Source organism: Solea solea, chromosome 14 (assembly GCF_958295425.1).
Source record: "Solea solea chromosome 14, fSolSol10.1, whole genome shotgun sequence".
Taxonomy (NCBI): Eukaryota; Metazoa; Chordata; class Actinopteri; order Pleuronectiformes; family Soleidae; genus Solea; species Solea solea.
Window position 1 is genome coordinate 2,865,876 of NC_081147.1, and position 19,092 is coordinate 2,884,967.

The following is a 19,092-nucleotide window of genomic DNA, read 5'->3' on the forward strand; positions in this document are numbered from 1 at the left end:
ATATTTTAGTAATACCATCATTTGTATTTGTCATGAATAAAAAAACACATTCAAACATACATATCTGCCTTCTGTCATTTACCTTCCTGTTCTAACAACATGAATGCTTTTTTCTGTCATATTTAGAAATGTTGATTAATCGTAGTTAATCTACAGCTTCCCCATGATTATCACATTTACATTTTTAATCATTTGACAGCCCTCACTTATTGTCTTTACACAGTGTCGCCCTGAGCCTTTAGGGGGCCCTAAGCAGAATTTGATTTGACACTTGTATCCTTTAAAAATAGTTGGCTGGAATAAATATTTAAACGGAAGTAGTTAAATATGGTGATTGGGTGGAACAACTTTTACTACATATTGAACTTCCAGAAATACAGAAATACACTACAGACCCGTTAGATTTGAAACACACAAAAACTCTTCCGTAGTATTACGTTAATAAAAAAGTTAGATGTAAATTAATGTCGTCGCAGGTCATCCAAGACGTTATGTGTCGCTGTAGGTGTCTGCCAATATGGCCACCCGAAACTGTGGTCTCCGGTACTGCAGACACATACTTGTCTTTTTTTTGGCCATAAGAGATATTTAACAAATATGAAATTGAATCGGTGAATTAAATAAATGATTTAAATCATATAAACATCATATGTCCCTGTCTCCAATTGTCCTGTGAACAGTTTTACAAGTCCATCTTTGACACAGCGCTAACCCAGCGGAAGTAGACATCATAAAGCGGAAGTAAACAAACAAAGAGCTAGCAGCCTTAGCTCCGTACTCTGCGTGCGGACATAAAAAGCGTGAAGAGGGTGTTGTGTTCATGTGTCGCAGGTAAAATATTCTGTTGATAGCGAAGCAGCGATGTCTTCACTTCAGTGTTTCAGAGATTTAATCACCGAACGACTAACTGTTGCTGCTGAAGAAATATTCAGACACGTCGAAAGAACCGTCGTAGAGTACGAGGAAGAGTTGTATCGTCAGCGCAAACTGTTGGAGATCGTTTGCCAACCTCGAGTAAATTTACAGCGAATAGGTTTGTAAAACCACAATGGTCTTTTTAAATACTAACAAGTGAGTGTGACTCATAATGCACTCATTACAACGTGTTTTCATACACATACCAATATAATCAGTCATTTTACCTAAATAATAGAACACAGTGTTTAGTTTTGTAGAAAATAAGCTTTGACTTATTTTGTATCCACGGGGTTTTTACTAAAGAGACAAGTGTGTAAAGTTAACATTCAGAACAATAGACTGAAATACATGGAACAATAAAAGTTAAATATAAAGTGTTGTCTGCAGGGGAAGTAAGCAGATGCTTTAACACTGTCTTATAGATGTTTACCAACAGGGACAGAGCATTAACATGCTCCACCTGCTGGACTATAATGGTAATTTGAGTAAGGAATTAACCCTTTTTAATAGGTTCCATTTTGCAGTTGTTGTAAATATACCAATAACTATCCAATCTTAAGCTAACTTCCTTCTAAATGTACTTCAATGTCAATTGTAATCTATTCCTTTTTGTCTGTAGAGCTTCCACAGCAGCATGTCTCTCAAGAGGAGGAGGTTCTCACTGAGCAGCAGCTCTGGAACCAGGAGAGGAACTCCAGTCTGGACCAAGAGGAACCAGAGTCAGGACAGATTAAAGAGGAGCAGGAGACAATCTGCACCAGTCATGAGGGAGAACAGCTTGAAGTGAAGCAGGAGGCTGATGCATTAATGTTGACTCTTGAAAATGAGGAAAGTGACCACATGGAACCAGGAAGAAATCTTCAGCACAGACCCTTTATGAAGTGGGTTCCTGTAATAATGTTACAGAGGACAGGTATGTACAGCCAGGATGTGGCTTCTGTTTTACTTTGATTTTCCTCAAACCAAATTTGTTTGTTTTGAAGCTCTCGTGTTTGTCTTGTACGACTTCCAGGTCTCGAGCGGCAAGTTTTGTCACTTGAAACTCGAGTTTTGTCTCGCTGCTTGAAAAAAAAACTTGCCGTTTTTGTATCCAGTGACTTGTCCTGGAGAGCTAACCGAGAGCAATATGGGACAGAAAAAGGGCCTGACCCTAGCCACGTAGGAGATTGATGACATAAAAAAAGTCTCTTGACTTCCTCTCATTAGAAGTTTCAGCTGTGAGGACGCAGCAGAAAAACATCTTGGCGCTGGTTGAAGAGGTAAAGGTGCTCCGTATGCAAAAATGCAGAGAAGGACAGGTGGCGTGTCTACCTCGAAGGTCGGGTTGTGGACCTTGCGAACAATACACCAGGTTGAAGATTGCCACCCACACTACCAATTAGACCGCGGTCCTATGCGACTACAACCAGGTGGAAGCTTGCCACCCGATACCTAGGAGAAACGACAATGACAAGCCAGCAGTTCTACTAAGATTTGTTAACAGGAAGCACAAAGTTTCACTCCTAAAACAGGGAAGGATGCTCAAAGGCACAGATGTTTACATTAATGAACATCTAACGAAGACCAACACTGACATCGCAAACAAAGCAACATTATAGCAAGGATAAACTAAATCTACTTCAATAGCTGATGTTTATATACAAAATTTAACAGCATCAGGGATTATCTGCACACATTCCAACAGCCATTTAACATAATCGCTGTTTCTGAAACCTGGATTACCACTGAAAGTGGAATGGCTATGAATTTATATATAACAGGCAGAAGGTGGAGGTGGTTTTGCAATATATGTTGATCTGAATTTGAATTTCAAGTTGGTAGCGGTTACATTACATGACATTTAGCAGACACTTTTATCCAAAGAGACTTACAATGGAATCGAGTACAATCAGGTAGGGGTGGAGTCGAACTTGTGACCATGATGTCTTTCGCGTACAGGGTTTGGAGAAGATTTTATTATCGTTTGTGTATATCAAGCTCCGATTTCTAGTATTGGCAAAAAAAAATCTTTGTGGGGATTATAACATTGATAATCTAAACCCCAACAATCAGAAAAGTATTGAAGATTTTTTAAATTCAATGCATAGTTTGAGTCTCTTTCCTACAATCACTAGACCCAGTAGAATAACGTCTCATAGTGCCACTCTAATAGATAACATATTCACCAAAGGTAATAGAAAACAAGACAATAGGTGGATTATTAATTAGTGATATCACTGACCACCTTCCAGTATTCACAGTATATGACAATAATTGTAGAATTGAAATCTGGGAACATAAACAACATGGACGAATTAGGACAGAGGAGGCAATAGCTACTATAAAACATGAATTAATGACACAGGACTGGGATGCAAAATGTAGATAATGCATACAATACATTACTGACTACATTTACTTCATTATTTGATGAGAAGGAATATAATAAAACACTATTATATAAGAACAGTCCATGGTTAACTAAAGGTTTAAGAAATGCCTGTAAAAAGAACAATTCATTCTACATGAACTTCATAAAGCAGAGAACAGAAGACGCTGAAGATAAATATAAAAGATATAAGAATAAGTTAACTAATATAAGATTGTCCTTGTCCCTGGAGTGTGGGGTTGGGAACCTGGTCACCTCCTATTTTATTTCACATTTCACATGGCTAATGTTTCAAGCTCAAATGTAAGATTTATCAGTTGGAATATTAAAGGTTTAGGGGGTGCTGTTAAATGGTGTCATGTGTAGTCCCATTTAAAGCACTTGAAACGTGATATTGTGTTTTTGCTGAGACCCACATGAGGAACAAGGATCAAGCCAGACTGAAATGTCCCTGGGTTGCTGAGGTATTCCATTCTAGTTTCAACTCAAAGGCCAGGGGATAAGTCTAATACCTTTCATTGAGGATGGATTGGGAGCGTTTCAGGAGGACCCGAATGTGATTTCATCTTTTTATAAGTCCCTGTACAAGTCTGAACTCTCATCGAATCCAGCTGATATGCACACGTTTTTAGATGAACTTCAGTTTCAGAATTGGTTAATCAATTAGACTCTGCTCTGACCATTCAAGAATTAAACTCAGCTTTACAAAACATGCAAAATAATAAAGCCCCAGGACCCAATGGGTTTCCGGTCGAATTTTTTAAAGGGGACATATTATACCCTATTTCCCCCATTAAAATTCCCCCCCAAAAAAACATGTCAGTGTTATGCTTTGGTCAAAATACCATAAGGATGAAGAATCATAGTAGTTCAATAACCCTGCTAAACCCGCCCCTTTCAGAACGCTCGGTTTTCGTGCATGGTCCCTTTATATGCAAATGAGACACAGGCAAACACACACCCACTTCTTCCAGGGGGTTTCTGATTTGTCCTCTTTACAGCGCTTTACAGCTCTATTCGTCTCCCCCTCCCTCCACTAGTTCTCTGACAATATCAACATGGCAGCGTGAGCAGAAAACAGCAAGAGTGCCGTCACAGGAAGAGACGTCCTACATAAGGATCGAGCCGAACAGTGCCGAACTGTAAATCAGTTAAAAACACTTAGGAACACAACTGCTGATCGCCACCGCTGATCGCCAGCGGCGCGCTGAATAAACTGTATGTTGCTGTATCAGACCGGAGATTGTGCTCCGGAGACCTCACCACCGCTGACCAGCTCTGGTGCTCCGGCGAGCTGGCGATCAGCGGTGGCGATCACCGGTGCTGCACGAGCGGCGATCTGCCTAAACTGCCGCTGGCTATCAGCGGTGACACAGAGAGTGCAGCACATTAGCTTCATATATAAAATCCTCTGTAAAACACTGTGCTCCACTGTGCAGCCACCAACAGCACACTTGTCCCTCTGCGTTGACATAATACCGCTCTTCCTCCCTCGCCTGCACTCTCGCAGGGACAAGGTGGAGCTTGCGAAGTAAACGTACTGGTGGGGCGGTAACATTCGCGGCGAAATGCGCATGATGACGTCATAAGCGCAGGGAATTCAGCATTGCGCGTTTTATCGCCTATACTTACACTAAGCGGAACCACGAAAACATGACTGAGTATTGTTTTTCCACACTTTGGCGACTGGTAGGGTCCCCAGAGTCCCAAATATCAGTATTAAAATGGTTAAAAAGTTGATTTTGCATAATATGTCCCCTTTAAAGCTTTTCAGGCCAAACTTACTCCATTACTAGTAGCGATATCGATTGGTGCCGAAAAGGCGTTCGATTGAGTAGAATGGAATTATCTATTTTCAGTCTTAGCTAAATTTGGATTTGGTGAGTTTCATATCATGGTTACAGCTTCTTTATACACTTTTTTGAATAAAGGTTGTAGACAGGGCTGCCCCTGTCTCCCCTCTTGTTTGCTTTTGCAATAGAGCCCTTGTCTATGTACTTGAGGACTTCTCCCACATTTAATGGCATCACCAGGACTCATACTGAGTTTAAACTGTCCTTATATCCCGATGATCTGTTGCTATATGTCACAAATCCAGTAGAAGCCTGTCCCACCATTGTTTCACTCTTTCGTAGATTCGGCCGGTTCTCAGGGAGTGAATGTTGCAGCTCTCTCAGTCGGACATTCCTTTCAAATGAGCCTTTTGGGATTTGGGTATCTTGGGGTTAACATTACCAGATCTTTAAATCTCTTTACGCTGAACATTTCTCTCCCCTTTAAGCTGAGATTAAGACAGACTCTCAAAAATGGGGTTCCCTCCCTCTCTCTTTGATTGGAAGAATAAACACCATCAAGATGAATGTCCTACCAAAGTTTCTGTGTCAATGTCTGCCTATATTTTTACCAAAAAGTTTTTTTTTTTTTAAACGGTAGACTTGATTAATTGTCATTTTTTCTACTACTTGGGAACCTAACTAAAATTATATTCGGGTCCAAGTCGACCATAGTGGCCGATGGATATTAAATAATTTCTAAAAACAAGTCGGTGTAGGCTACTTCTGTTTGTTGGTGGCTGTATTATTTGTTGTACTGTTTTCAGTGAAAAAGGAGTTTAATAACGATTGCTGGTTTCTCCCCCTCAAGGTGTGGTGGCGCTTTTAGTTTGTTTTTCTTGTTGCTTATTTCTCCCTAGAGTGGCGTTGTTTTGGTGGTTATCCATCATTATTCCATCCATGGAATTTAGTTTTTGACCGCATTCTCAGTTTGGGTTAACATTAGTTTGTTTTTTCTTTAATAAAGAATCATTGTTTTGTACACATTGATCAATCTCCATGTTGCTTCCTTTTTCACAGGAAATATTTTGTTTCATTCCCTGGTTAATATACAAGTACAAACAAACTACTGCTTGTGACAATAATAAAAGCATAGAAACTGAGTAAGGACACATACTGATCTATTAAGACTTATTTGAAGCAATTTTCTCCTTTTTTATGTGATTTTTTTATCTTTGTGTTTTTGTCAGCACTGTTGCAACATCACTGTCTCTTTGTCTGTAGAGCTTCCACAGCAGCATGTCCCTAAAGAGGAGGAGGTTCTCACTGAGCAGCATCTCTATAACCAGGAGAGGAACTCCAGTCTGGACCAAGAAGAACCAGAGTCACTACAGATTAAAGAGGAGCAGGAGGAAATCTGCACCAGTCATGAGGGAGAACAGCTTGAAGTGAAGCAGGAGGCTGATACATTATTGTTCACTCCTGATAATGAGGAAAGTGACCACATGGAACCAGAACTGGACAGTGACCACCAGCTCCTCTCTCACAGCTCTCCTGCAGCTCAGAGTCAAGATCAGACAGGAAGTCACCATGTTGACTCTTTGTCTAATGGATATGAGAGACGTAACAGGAACAAAGTAGAGAAATGTGACACATCGAAGATTGAGTCTAAAACTCGTACAGGTAAAAAGTATGTTAGATGTAACATTTGTGGAAAGAGGTTTGTTTATAAGGCTCGGTTGATTATTCATATGAAAGTCCACAAAGGAAAGAAGCCATTTTCTTGCAAAACATGTGGAAAGCGTTTTATTTCGCGTAAGGACTTGACAGTCCATGGAAGAATTCACTATGGTGAGAGGCCATATTCCTGTAAAACGTGTGGAAAGCGTTTTATGCAAAGGCCTCATTTGACAGTCCATGAAAGAATTCACTCTGGTGAGAGGCCATATTCCTGTAAAACATGTGGAAAGCATTTTATGCGAAAGCCTAGTTTGACAGCCCATGAAAAAATTCACTCTGAGAAGCCCTATTCCTGTGAAACATGTGGAAAGTGTTTTATTGATGGAAAGGATTTGAAAATCCATGAAAGAATTCACTCTGGTGAGAAGCCCTATTCCTGTAAAACATGTGGAAGGAGTTTTCGTAAAAAGTGGGGTTTGATAGCACATGAAAGAATTCACACAGATGAGAGGCCATATTCCTGTAAAATATGCGGAAAGTGTTTTAATCAAAGGTGGCATTTGGTAATCCACGAAAGAATTCACTCTGGTGTAAAGCCATATTCCTGTAAAACATGTGGAAAGTATTTTAGTCAAAGGTCACATTTGACTGTCCATGAAAGAATTCACTCTGGTGAAAAGCCATATTCCTGTAAAATATGTGGAAAGCCTTTTGTGTGGAGGGGGGCTTTGGTAGCACATGAAAGAAATCACACTGGAGAGAAGCCACATTCCTGTAAAATATGTGGAAAGGGTTTTAGTCGAAGGTCAAATTTGATAAGACATGAAATAATTCACACAGGCAAGAAGCCATAAATGTGTACAACACGTGGAAAATGTTTCAGTCGAGGATTGTCTTTGGTAGAACATAAAAAACCCTAACCCTCAGAGGTGAGAAGCCATATTTTTGTAAAACGTGGAAAGGGTTTTATTTGAAAGGAGTAATTGACAATCCATGAGAGTCCACACAGGAATGAAGCCTTTCTCCCGTGAAACATGGGGAAAGGATTCTTGATATAAGTTCATGAAAGAATTCATTCAGTTCATCCATCTAAAGTCTTTTACCTTCCATTTCCCCCTTGGCCTTTTCTCCGTGAAAATAATTTACACTTCCATGGTTACTCAGGTGGCACCCAGCTTTATTTTTCCAGTAAACCCTACTCTACCCTCCAGTAAACCCCCTCTGTGAAATAAGATTTTTCTCGGCTTTTTATGGCCTTTAGGAAGGATTTACAAATGTGAAACGCCATGAATTAAAAATATAGAATTGTTACGGCCTCTGTCGTTTTTTTTGGGTTTGCAGTGTGTGTCGTCCCCAGGATGCAACTATGTGTGAGTGTCCGTCCCCGATTGGTCCCCTGCCGTGATGCCGTGACTTTCTTTATTTAACCGCCAGTCATCGGAGCGACGTGGCGGCTCATGTCGTGTGTGTCTGAGCTCGCCTCATGTGTAACAGGGAGAAGCGCTGGTGTTACGTTGTTTTTCAGTGCATGTGATTCATGGAGGTTCGTTTGGTTGTTGCGGGGACAGGGCAGACTTTAGCAGGGGAAAACAAAGAAAAACACTGTGTTAAACTCTGACTTTCTGTATCCCACATTAGGTTAGGGGTGCTGTTCCAATGTGTATTTCGGTTTTTAGGGAGCAGTATGATAGTGAGGTTTTCCTTTGTCGTTTTTCTTTTGTTAATCTGCTCCGTCTTTTGTTCTATTTATTGATTGATTTGAGCAGCATCCACTCGCCCTTTGTCCCCTTTAATACCTCACCTCCTTTTGTTAATTTGAACCAATTTGAAATTATAATTAATAAATATCTTTGTTTAACCGTAAAACATCTGGTTTTTATGTCACTTCCTTCTACCCCTTTTAACCTGGTCGTAACAAGAATATAAAGATCTATACGTGCCTATGTGCATGTCTCGAGGTGTCCTGTGGACACTTTTACAGGCGTCTCTTATACTGTTGTGGTCAATGGGAAAATTGCTTTTTGGGCCGCATGAGTATTTTTTGTTGCAGTACCATGAGTGGCCACCATGACAAAATTGTTTTCAACGCAGAGGGGGCGGTGCTCTATCCATCTCTTATAATAAATCTATGCTCGTGCTGAGGAGGCAGGATCTGGCTAGGTTCATAGTTAACACACTATAGAGTTTTTCCATTACTCTCAGTTTCTAGGTGCTCCCCCCCCACCCCCTGCCCTATAGAAAAGCTTGTTACGCCCCTGGTTGACACAAACGAAAGCAAGCGCAGTCGTACACATAAATCTGTTGATCAGTGAGTAAACGATCAACAACAGGGATTGCGAGCGCAGTAAATCCTAAAACAGCCTTCTTTAGCTGCAAGTATAGCCAATACTTTTCTCTACCTAAAGGAAATAATGTATACGTCAAAGTGCTTCTCCACGTCGGTGTCAAGTAAAACACAAGTTTAGATTTGTGTACACTGTTCCTGTTAGTAATATATTGTATTAAGTGTCCATTTCATTTTATAATGCAGATTTACCACAAATAATTGTTCATGCACATGAAGATATACAAGACAGTGGTGAGACCAGCGATGCTGTATGGTCTAGAGACAGTGGCACTGAGGAAAAGACAGGAAGCAGAGCTGGAGGTAGCAGCGATGAAGATGTTGAGGTTCTCTTTGGGAGTGACAAAGATGGATAGGATCAGGAATGAGTCAATCAGAGGAACAGCACATGTTAGATGTTTTGGAGGTATGGTCAGAGAGGCCAGAATGAGATGGTTTGGTCATGTACAGAGGAGGGATAGTGAGTATATTGGTAGAAGGATGCTGGGGTTGGAACTGCCACGCAGGAGGTCTAGAGGAAGACCAAAGAGAAGGTTTATGGATGTAGTGAAAGAGGACATGAAGTTAGTTGGTGTGAGAGAGGGGGATTAACTAGTTACTTTTATCATTTGTAACTCAGTAACTAATTCAGTTACTTTTTGGGTGAAGTCACTAGTAACTGTAACTGAGTAACGTTTCCAACACTGCCCGCAATTCATCCCACTACGTCTACTCGTCGTCGCTTGCCACTAACGTTATATGGCTGACTGCTGAGAGTGATGGAGAAAATTAAAAAAACAAATGTTTGTGACCAGAGCAGCACACACACACACACACACACACAGCAGCTCGGAGCGAACATTGATGAAAAGTATGTTGTGCTTGTTTTATAGTTTTTTCTTGTTGCATAAAAAGAAGGGGGCTTGGGGAAGCAAACACAACCCAGCGATCCACTCGGCAGATCGACAACACTCGTTGGTGTGAAAGGCCTTTACACTCAGAAAGATGAATAGGTAACAGTGGCCACATTTAAGTGTGTGCAAGTGCAGTTTGTTAGTAATACTGTCATTTGTATTTGTCATGAATAAAAAAACATGTTTAAACGTACATATCTGCCTTCTGTCATTTACCTTCCTGTTCCAACAACATGAATGCATTTTTCTGTCATATTTAGGAATGTTGATTAATCGTAATTAATCTACAGCTACTCCATGATTATCACATTCAAATTTTTAATTGTTTGACAGCCCTCACTTATTGCCTTTACACAGTGCTAGCCCGAGCCTTTAGGGGGCCCTAAGCAGAATTTGATTTGACACTTGTATCCTTTAAAAAAAGTCGTGAAGCAAAACGTTTTATTTGGCTGGAATAAGTATTTATTAGTTAAATATGGTGATTGGGTGGAATAACCCTTTACTAGATAATGAACTTCCAGAAATATAGAAATACACTACAAACCGTTAGATTTGAAACACACAAAAACTCTTCCGTAATAGTATATTTTAATGAAAAAGTTAGATGTAAATTAATATCGTCGCAGGTCATCCAAGTCGTTAGGTGTCGCTGTAGTTGTCTGCCAATATGGCCACCCGAAACTGTAGTCTCCGGAACTGCAGACACATACTTGTCTTTTTTGGTCATAAGGGATATTTAACAGCCATGAAATTGAATCGCTGAATTGATTAAATGATTTCAATCATATATACATCATATGTCCGTGTCTCCAATTGTCCTGTGAACAGTTTTACAGGTCCATTTTTGACACGGCGGTAACCCAGCGGAAGTAGACATCACAAAGCGGAAGTAAACAAACAAAGCGCTAGCAGCGTTAGCTCCGTACTCTGCATGCGGACATAAAGTGAAGAGGGTGTTGTGTTCATGTGTCGTAGGTAAAATATTGTCCTGATAGCGAAGCAGCGATGTCTTCACTTCAGTGTTTCAGGGATTTAATCACCGAACGACTAACTGTTGCTGCTGAAGAAATATTCAGATACATCGAAAGAACCGTCGTAGAGTATGAGGAAGAGTTGGATTGTCAGCGAAAACTGTTGGAGATCGTTTGCAAACCTCGAGTAAAGTTAAAGCGAATAGGTTTGTAAAACCACAATGGTCTTTTTAAATACTAACAAGTGAATGTGACTCATAATGCACTAATTACAACGTGTTTTCATACACATACAAATATAATCAGTCGTTTTACTAAAATAATAGAACACAGTGTTTAGGTTTGTAGAAAATAAGCTTTGACTGATTTTGTATCCACGAGGTTTTGACTAAAGAGACAAAATGTAAAGTTAACATTCAATTCAATTTTATTTGTATAGCGCCAAATCATAACATACCTTATCTCAAGGCACTGTACATAGACAACATCAAGGAGAGCAGAGAACCCCAACAGTTCACACAATGAGCAAGCACTAAGCATCAGTGGAGAGAAAAAAACTCCCTCTTAACAGGAAGAAATCTCTGACAGAACCAGGCTCAGAGATGTGCAGTCACCTGCCTCGACCGGTTGGGTGAAAGGAAAAAATGGGGGACAGCGGAGAGGTGGGGGACAGAAAGGACAAGAGGGAGATGAGAATACAGACAGAGAGAGAGAGAGAGAGAGAGGGAAGGAAGGAAAGACACTAACTCGGGAGAGAAAGAGACAAGGTTAATGACATATAAAAAGTCATAATCATATCCTGAGTGTGAGAGAGTGAATGTGCGTACACCACAGGAAAATGGTAACTGAAGGCTCTGCCTCCCATTCTACTCTTACAGACTCTGGGAACCACAAGTAAACCTGTATTTTGTGACCTAAGTGGTCTATTAGGGTGATAGGGTAAGACTAGGACCTTCGGGTATGAAGGGGCCTGACCATTAAGTGCTTTGTACGTGAGGAGGAGTTTTTTAAATTGAGTTCTAAACTGTACGGGGAGCCAGTATAGAGAAGCTAACACTGGAGTTATGTGGTCTCTCTTTCTAGTTCCTGTCAGAACTCGTGCTGCAGCATTTTGAATTAACTGAAGGGTTCTAACAGACTTGTTAGAACATCCTGATAATAAGGAGTTACAGTAATCTAATCTAGATGTAACAAAAGCATGAACTAGTTTTTCAGCATCCTGTAAAGACAGAATGTTTTTTAATTTTCATAATGTTCCGCAGGTGGAAGAAGGCTGTTCTGGAAATTGGTTTTTTATGAGAATCAAATGACATTTCCTGGTCAAAAGTAACTCCAAGATTGCTCACAGTGGAACTGGAAGCCAGGGTGATGTTATCTAAAGTGACAATGTGATCGGAAAGTTTTTCTCTGAGGTGTTTAGGGCCGAGTATAATGACCTCAGTTTTTTCTGAGTTTAAAAGTAGAAAGTCACACATCATCCAGGATTTAATGTCTCTGAGACATTCCTGGAGTTGAACAACCTGATTTTTTTCATCTGGCCTCATTGATAAATATAGCTGTGTGTCATCTGCATAACAATCAAAGTGTATGTTGTGCTTTCTAATAATGTTCCCTAGAGGAAGCATATATAAGGTAAAAAGTATAGGCCCAAGCACTGAGCCTTGTGGAACTCCACAATTGTGTTTGTAATGAGGCTTTATCATTGATATGAACAAACTGGAATCTATCAGATAAGTATGATTTAAACCAGCAGAGGGCAGCACCTGTGATACCAAGAGTCTGCTCCAATCTCTGCAGTAGAATATTATGATGAATGGTGTCAAATGCAGCACTAAGATCTAACAGGACAAGTAAAGAAACTAGACCATTATCTGAGGCCAAAAGAAGAACAGTAGACTGAAATACATGGAACAGTAGAAGTTAAATGTAAAGTGTTGACTGCAGAGGAAATAAGCAGATGCTTAAACACTGTCTTATAGATGTTTACCAACAGGGACAAAATATAAACTTTAGATGTTTAGCTTTGCACAGTGAACATTCACAGTGTAACCTTCAACCACCTTGGAGAACTTTGTCTTGAACAATGACACAATGTTTAATTATGTAGTATGGAATTTCATAATTTTCTCAACTTTGAAAAGTTAGGTCACACAAGTCCATGGAGCTCCTGCTGGACTATAACGGCAATTTAAACGAAGGGTTTGGTAGGTTGACCAAATTTAGTTCAACTCCATCTGAATTTGAGTAAGGAGTTGACTGAATTAACCTTTTTTAATAGGTTCCATTTTGCAGTTGTTATAAATTTACCAATAACTTTCCAATCTTAAGCTAACTTCCTTCTAAATGTACTTCAATGTCAATTGAAATCTATTCCTTTGTGTCTGTAGAGCTTCCACAGCAGCATGTCCGTAAAGAGGAGGAGGTTCTCACTGAGCAGCAGCTCTGGAACCAGGAGAGGAACTCCAGTCTGGACCAAGAGGAACCAGAGTCACTACAGATTAAAGAGGAGCAGGCGGAAATCTGCACCAGTCATGAGGGAGAACAGCTTGAAGTGAAGCAAGAGACTGATACGTTACTGTTGACTCCTGAAAATGAAGAAAGTGACCACATGGAACCAGGAAGAAATCTTCATCACAGACTCCATATGAAGTGGGGCCCTGTAATAAAGTTACAGAGGACAGGTATGTACAGCCAGGATGTGGCTTCTGTTTTACTTTGATCTTCCTCGAATCAAATGTGTTTGTTTTTCACCATGATTAGATATGATTAAGAAAGGAATGAAAGATCCACCCATTATCTCAGCTGACATAGGGCAATAGGCAGTAGTTTGCCAGTCCATCGCAGGGCCACACACGGAGACAAACAACCATTCACTCTCACATTCATACCTATTGTCAATTTAGAGTCACCAAATTAGCTCATCCCCGTATTGCATGCACAACATCCATGTGGACGTACATTAGTCCGATTGTTGATCTAATTCATCTTCAAAATATAAACTTGGCTTTTTTTTTTTTAAACTTAATTTAGACACAGAACTCCCTTTTTAACAGCAAGAAATCTTTGGCGGAGCCAGACAATACAAAATACAAGTATGTGTCTCGGCCGGTTGGTGTGTAAGGAAAAATGGTGGACACAAGAGGGGTGGAGGACAGAAAGGAAGGAGAAGCACAAACAGGAGAGAGAGAGAGAGAGAGAGAGAGAGAGAGAGAGAGAGAGACCAGGAGCTGATATAGTCATAAATTTAGAACGAACAGTTCTGTATTGGTTTTGACATGTTTTTTTTTTCAAGCAGCACTACAATGTCAAGCAACGGCAGCAGAGATTGTTGATAAAAATGTATACTGATATCAACTTTGAATATTGCATTAAAGTAATGACAATAATAATCGGTGTGAGCACAAATGGGCAACAATTCTACTACTGGGCCACGAACATGACTAAAATGATATTTTTGTCATCAATTTATAGTGTTGGTGGCTGTATTATTTGTCGCCAATTGTGTACGGTTTTCGGTGGAAAAGATGTTTATTATGTGATTGTTAGTTTCTCCCCCTCAAGGTGTGGTGGTGCTTGTAGTTTGTTTTTCTTGTCAGTTATTTTCCTGTGTATTATTTCTCCCTAGAGTGGCGTAGCTTTGGTGGTTATCCATCATTATTCCATCAGTGGAATTTAGTTTTTGACCGGTGTTCTCAGTTTGGGTTAACAGTTAACCTTTTCCCGGAAAATATTTTGCTTTGTTTTCCTCCCCTCATCCCCTGGTTAATATACAAATACAAACAAACTACTGCTTGTGACAATAATAAAAACATAGGAACTGAGTCTGGATCCTGAAAGATTAAGGTGAGAGAGAAAGAGAGAGCGGAAAGAAAGTAAAGACACACACGTATCTAAGACCTATTTGAAGCAATGTACTCCTTTTTATGTTGTGATTGTTTTATCTTTGTATTGTTGTCAGCATTGTTGCAACATCACTGTGTCTTTGTCTGTAGAGCTTCCACAGCAGCATGTCCCTGAAGAGGAGGAGGTTCTCACTGAGCAGCAGCTCTGGAACCAAGAGAGGAACTCCAGTCTGGACCAAGAGGAACCAGAGTCACTACAGAGTACAGAGGAGCAGGAGGCTGATACATTATTGTTGACTCCTGTTAAAGAGAAAAGTGACCACATGGAACCAGAACCAGACAGTGACCACCAGCTCCTCTCTCACAGCTCTCCTGCAGCTCAGAGTCAAGATCAGACAGGAAGTCAACATGTTGACTTTTTGTCTAATTGTCATGCAGAGTCAAGGCCATGCATTACCAAAGTAGAAAACTGTGACACTTCAAAGATAGAGTCTGAAACTCACACAGGTAAAAAGTCTTTTAAATGTGACACTTGTGGAAAAAGTTTTGTTGATAAGTCTCGACTGATTATACATATGAAAGTCCACACAGGAGAGAAACCCTTTTCTTGCACAACATGTGAACAGTGTTTTATTTCGCGTAAGGACTTGATAGTCCATGGAAGAATTCACTCCGGTGAAAGGCCATATTCCTGGAAAACATGTGGAAGGAGTTTTGCTCTCAGGCAGAGTTTGACAGGCCATGAAAGAATTCACTCTGGTGAGAAGCCCTATTCCTGTAAAACATGTGGTAGGGTTTTGCTCTAAGGCAGAGTTTGACAGGCCATGAAAGAATTCACTCAGGTGAGAGGCCATATTCCTGTAAAATATGTGGAAAGCGTTTTCTTAGAAGTTCGCATGTGATAATACATGAAAGAATTCACTCTGGTGAGAGGCCATATTCCTGTAAAATATGTGGAAAGCGTTTTATTCAAAGCCAGAGTTTGACAGTCCATGAAAGAATTCACTCTGGTGAGAAGCCATATTCCTGTAAAACATGTGGAAAGCGTTTTCTTAGAAGTTCGCATGTGATAATACATGAAAGAATTCACTCTGGTGAGAAGCCCTATTTCTGTAAAACATGTGGAAAGAGTTTTACGCAAAGGCAGGATTTGATAAGACATGAAATAACTCACACTGGTGTGAAGCCATATTCCTGTAAAACATGTGGAAAGGGTTATAGTCGAAAGTTGCGTTTGACAGTCCATGAAAGAACTCACTCAGGCAAGAAGCCATAAACCTGTACAACGCGTTCAGTCAAAGTTTGTCTTTGGTAGAACATAAAAAAAACCTCATTTAGGTCAGAAGCCATGTTTCTGTAAAACGTGGTAAGTGCTTTATTTGAAAGGAGAATTTGCCAATCCATATAAAACCACACAGAAGTGAAGCCTTTCTCCTGTGAAACGTGTGGAAAGGATTCTTGATATAAGTTCAGTTTGATAGAACATGAAAGAATTCATGCAGTTCATCCATCTTAAGTTTTTTACATTCCAGCATCATTTCCTCCCCCTTGGGCTCTGTAACGTGAAAATAGTTTACACTTCCATGGTTACCTAGGTGGCACCCAGGTTTATTTATCCAGTAAACCCTACTCAACCCTCCCACCCTGTTCCCTCTCCAATTTCCCAGTGCCCATATAATCAATAAAACCCCCTCTGTGAAATAAGATTTTTTTGGGCTTTTTATGGCCTTTAGGAAGGTTTTAAAAATGTGAAACTCCATGAATTTAAAATATAGAATATAAAGAATTATACATGTCTGGAGGTGTCCCGTGAACACTTTTACAGGATTCTCTTATACTATTGTGGTCAATCTGAAAATTGCTTTTTGGGCCGCATGAGTATTTTTTGTTGCAGTACCACGAGTGGCCACCATGACAAAATGATCTTCAAGGCAGAGGGGGCGGTGCTCTATCCAGTGCTGATAGTACATCCATGCTCATGCTGAGGAGGTGGGAACTAGCTGGGTTCATAGTTCACACACTGAGTTTTTCCTTAACTGTCAGTCACTTTTGGACATATGGAAGCTGGATGTTGTCAATACTGATTATAAAATATAACTTAATTATATCAACAAGCTTTGTTAAATATCTATGTGAAATAGTTGAGAAAATTGTTCAAACCCCATACAATTTTTATTAGTCATGTTTGTCCCAATTTTTTATGCCCGTTTTTATTTCCTGTTAGTTTGTCGATGTATATCTTATTTTATACTGAGTGTGTTTTTCTACTTTTCAAGTATCACTCATTGAAATGGGAAGTTTTTTATATCTTGTGTTTCATTCCTTTTGTACCCTTCTGTCATTGTATTCATCGTTTTTATTGTTTGGTCAAAAAATATGAAAACAACCCAACGTTACTGGGTTGGCAAAGTTGATGAGTTTGTATAAATGAATTCAAATAAAAACATGTCATAACATGCTTCTCAATTATCTCTATTTGTAGGTGCTTCCCTCCCCTTCCGCCTCCACGAACCACATCCCCCCCCCACCCTGAAAAGCTTGTTAAGCCCCTGGTTGACACAGACGAAAACAAGCGTAGTCGTGCACATAAATCACACAAGTGAGTAAACAATCAACAACAGGAATGGCCAGCGTGGTAAATCCTAAAGGAGCCTTCTTTAACTGCAAGTATAGCCAATACACTACTTAAAAGGAAATAATATATACATCAAATGCACATTATGTCCTGGGCAAAAGTGCTTATCCACGTCGCTGTCAAGCAAAACACAAGTTTTGGTTTGTGTTCCTGTTAGTAATATATTGTATTAACTGTCCATTTCATTATAATATTCGGATTTACCTAAATAATTGAACATTTTAAGCTCTGTTAAAGAGGGGGTGGAGGTGGGGTCCAATTCTTTGAGCACTTAAAATGTACTTGAAGGTAACGCCATAGTAATTTTCCTCAGTAACTTTACGTGTATCATTTGTAACTCAGTAAGTTACTTTTTGGGAGAAGTCACTAGTAACCGTAACTAAGTAATATTTCCAACACTGCCTGCAATTCCTCCCACTACGTCTCCTCATCGTTGCTTGACACTAACAAACGTTTGCAACCAGAGCAGCACACACACACACAGCAGCTCGGAGCAAACATTGATGAAAAGTATGTTGTGCTTGTTTTATAGTTTTTTCTTGTTGCATAAAAAGAAGGGGTTTTGGGGAAGCAAACACAACCCAGCGATCCACTCGGCAGATTGACAACACTCGTTGGTGTGAAAGGCCTTTACACTCAGAAAGATGAATAGGTAACAATGGCCACATTTAAGTGTGTGCAAGTGCAGTTTGTTAGTAATACTGTCATTTGTATTTGTCATGAATAAAAAAACATGTTTAAACGTACATATCTGCTTTCTGTCATTTACCTTCCTGTTCCAACAACATGAATGCATTTTTCTGTCATATTTAGAAATGTTGATTAATCGTAATTAATCTACAGCTACTTCATGATTATCACATTCAAATTTTTAATCGTTTGGCAGCCCTCACTTATTGTCTTTCCACAGTGTCGGCCCGAGCTTTTAGGGGGCCCTAAGCAGAATTTGATACAAGATGACACTTGTGTCATTTAAAAATAGTCGTAAAGCAAAACTTTTTATTTGCTGGAATAAATATTTAAACTGAAGTAGTTAAATATGGTGATTGGGTGGAACAACCTTTTACTACATAATGAACTTCCAGAGATACAGAAATACACTACAGACCCCAAAAACTCTTCCGTAATAGTATACGTTAATAAAAAAGTTAGATTAGTCCAAGTCGTTAGGTGTCGCTGTAGTTGTCTGCCAATATGGCCACCTGAAACTGTGGTCTCCGGTACTGCAGACACATACTTGTCTTCTTTTGGCCATAAGGGATATTTAACAACCATGAAATTGAATCGGTGAATTAAATAAATGATTTAAATCATATAAACATCATATGTCCGTGTCTCCAATTGTCCTGTGTCCTGTTTTACAGGCCCATCTTGGACACAGCGGTAACCCAGCGGAAGTAGACATCACAAAGCGGAAGTAAACAACAAAGAGCTAACAGCGTTAGCTCCGTACTCTGCATGCGGACATAAAAAGCGTGAAGAGGGTGTTGTGTTCATGTGTCGCAGGTAAAATATTCTGTTGTTAGCGAAGCAACGATGTCTTCACTTCAGTGTTTCAGGGATTTAATCACCGAGCGTCTAACTGTTGCTGCTGAAGAAATATTCAGACACGTCGAAAGAACCGTCGTAGAGTACGAGGAAGAGTTGGATCGTCAGCGCAAACTGTTGG

General features: G+C 39.9%; 1 protein-coding gene and 1 long non-coding RNA gene across 3 annotated transcripts in view; both read left to right on the forward strand.

Moving 5' to 3' along the window:
* The first annotated feature begins 772 nt into the window (after positions 1–772).
* Positions 773–19,092, forward strand: part of LOC131472173 (zinc finger protein 391-like) — a 32,750-nt gene continuing 14,430 nt past the window's right edge. For both annotated transcript variants that reach the window (XM_058649078.1, XM_058649079.1), the window contains exons 1-4: positions 773–1,033; positions 1,538–1,831; positions 6,343–6,377; positions 13,369–13,627. In XM_058649078.1, the coding sequence (XP_058505061.1) occupies positions 862–1,033; positions 1,538–1,831; positions 6,343–6,377; positions 13,369–13,627 (760 nt within the window). In that variant the 5' untranslated portion in view covers positions 773–861. The remainder of the gene's footprint in view (positions 1,034–1,537; positions 1,832–6,342; positions 6,378–13,368; positions 13,628–19,092) is intronic.
* On the forward strand, positions 16,450–18,169 carry LOC131472204 (uncharacterized). Its single transcript, XR_009242076.1, has 2 exons — positions 16,450–16,777; positions 17,271–18,169. It is a non-coding gene; the product is annotated as an uncharacterized LOC131472204 (long non-coding RNA).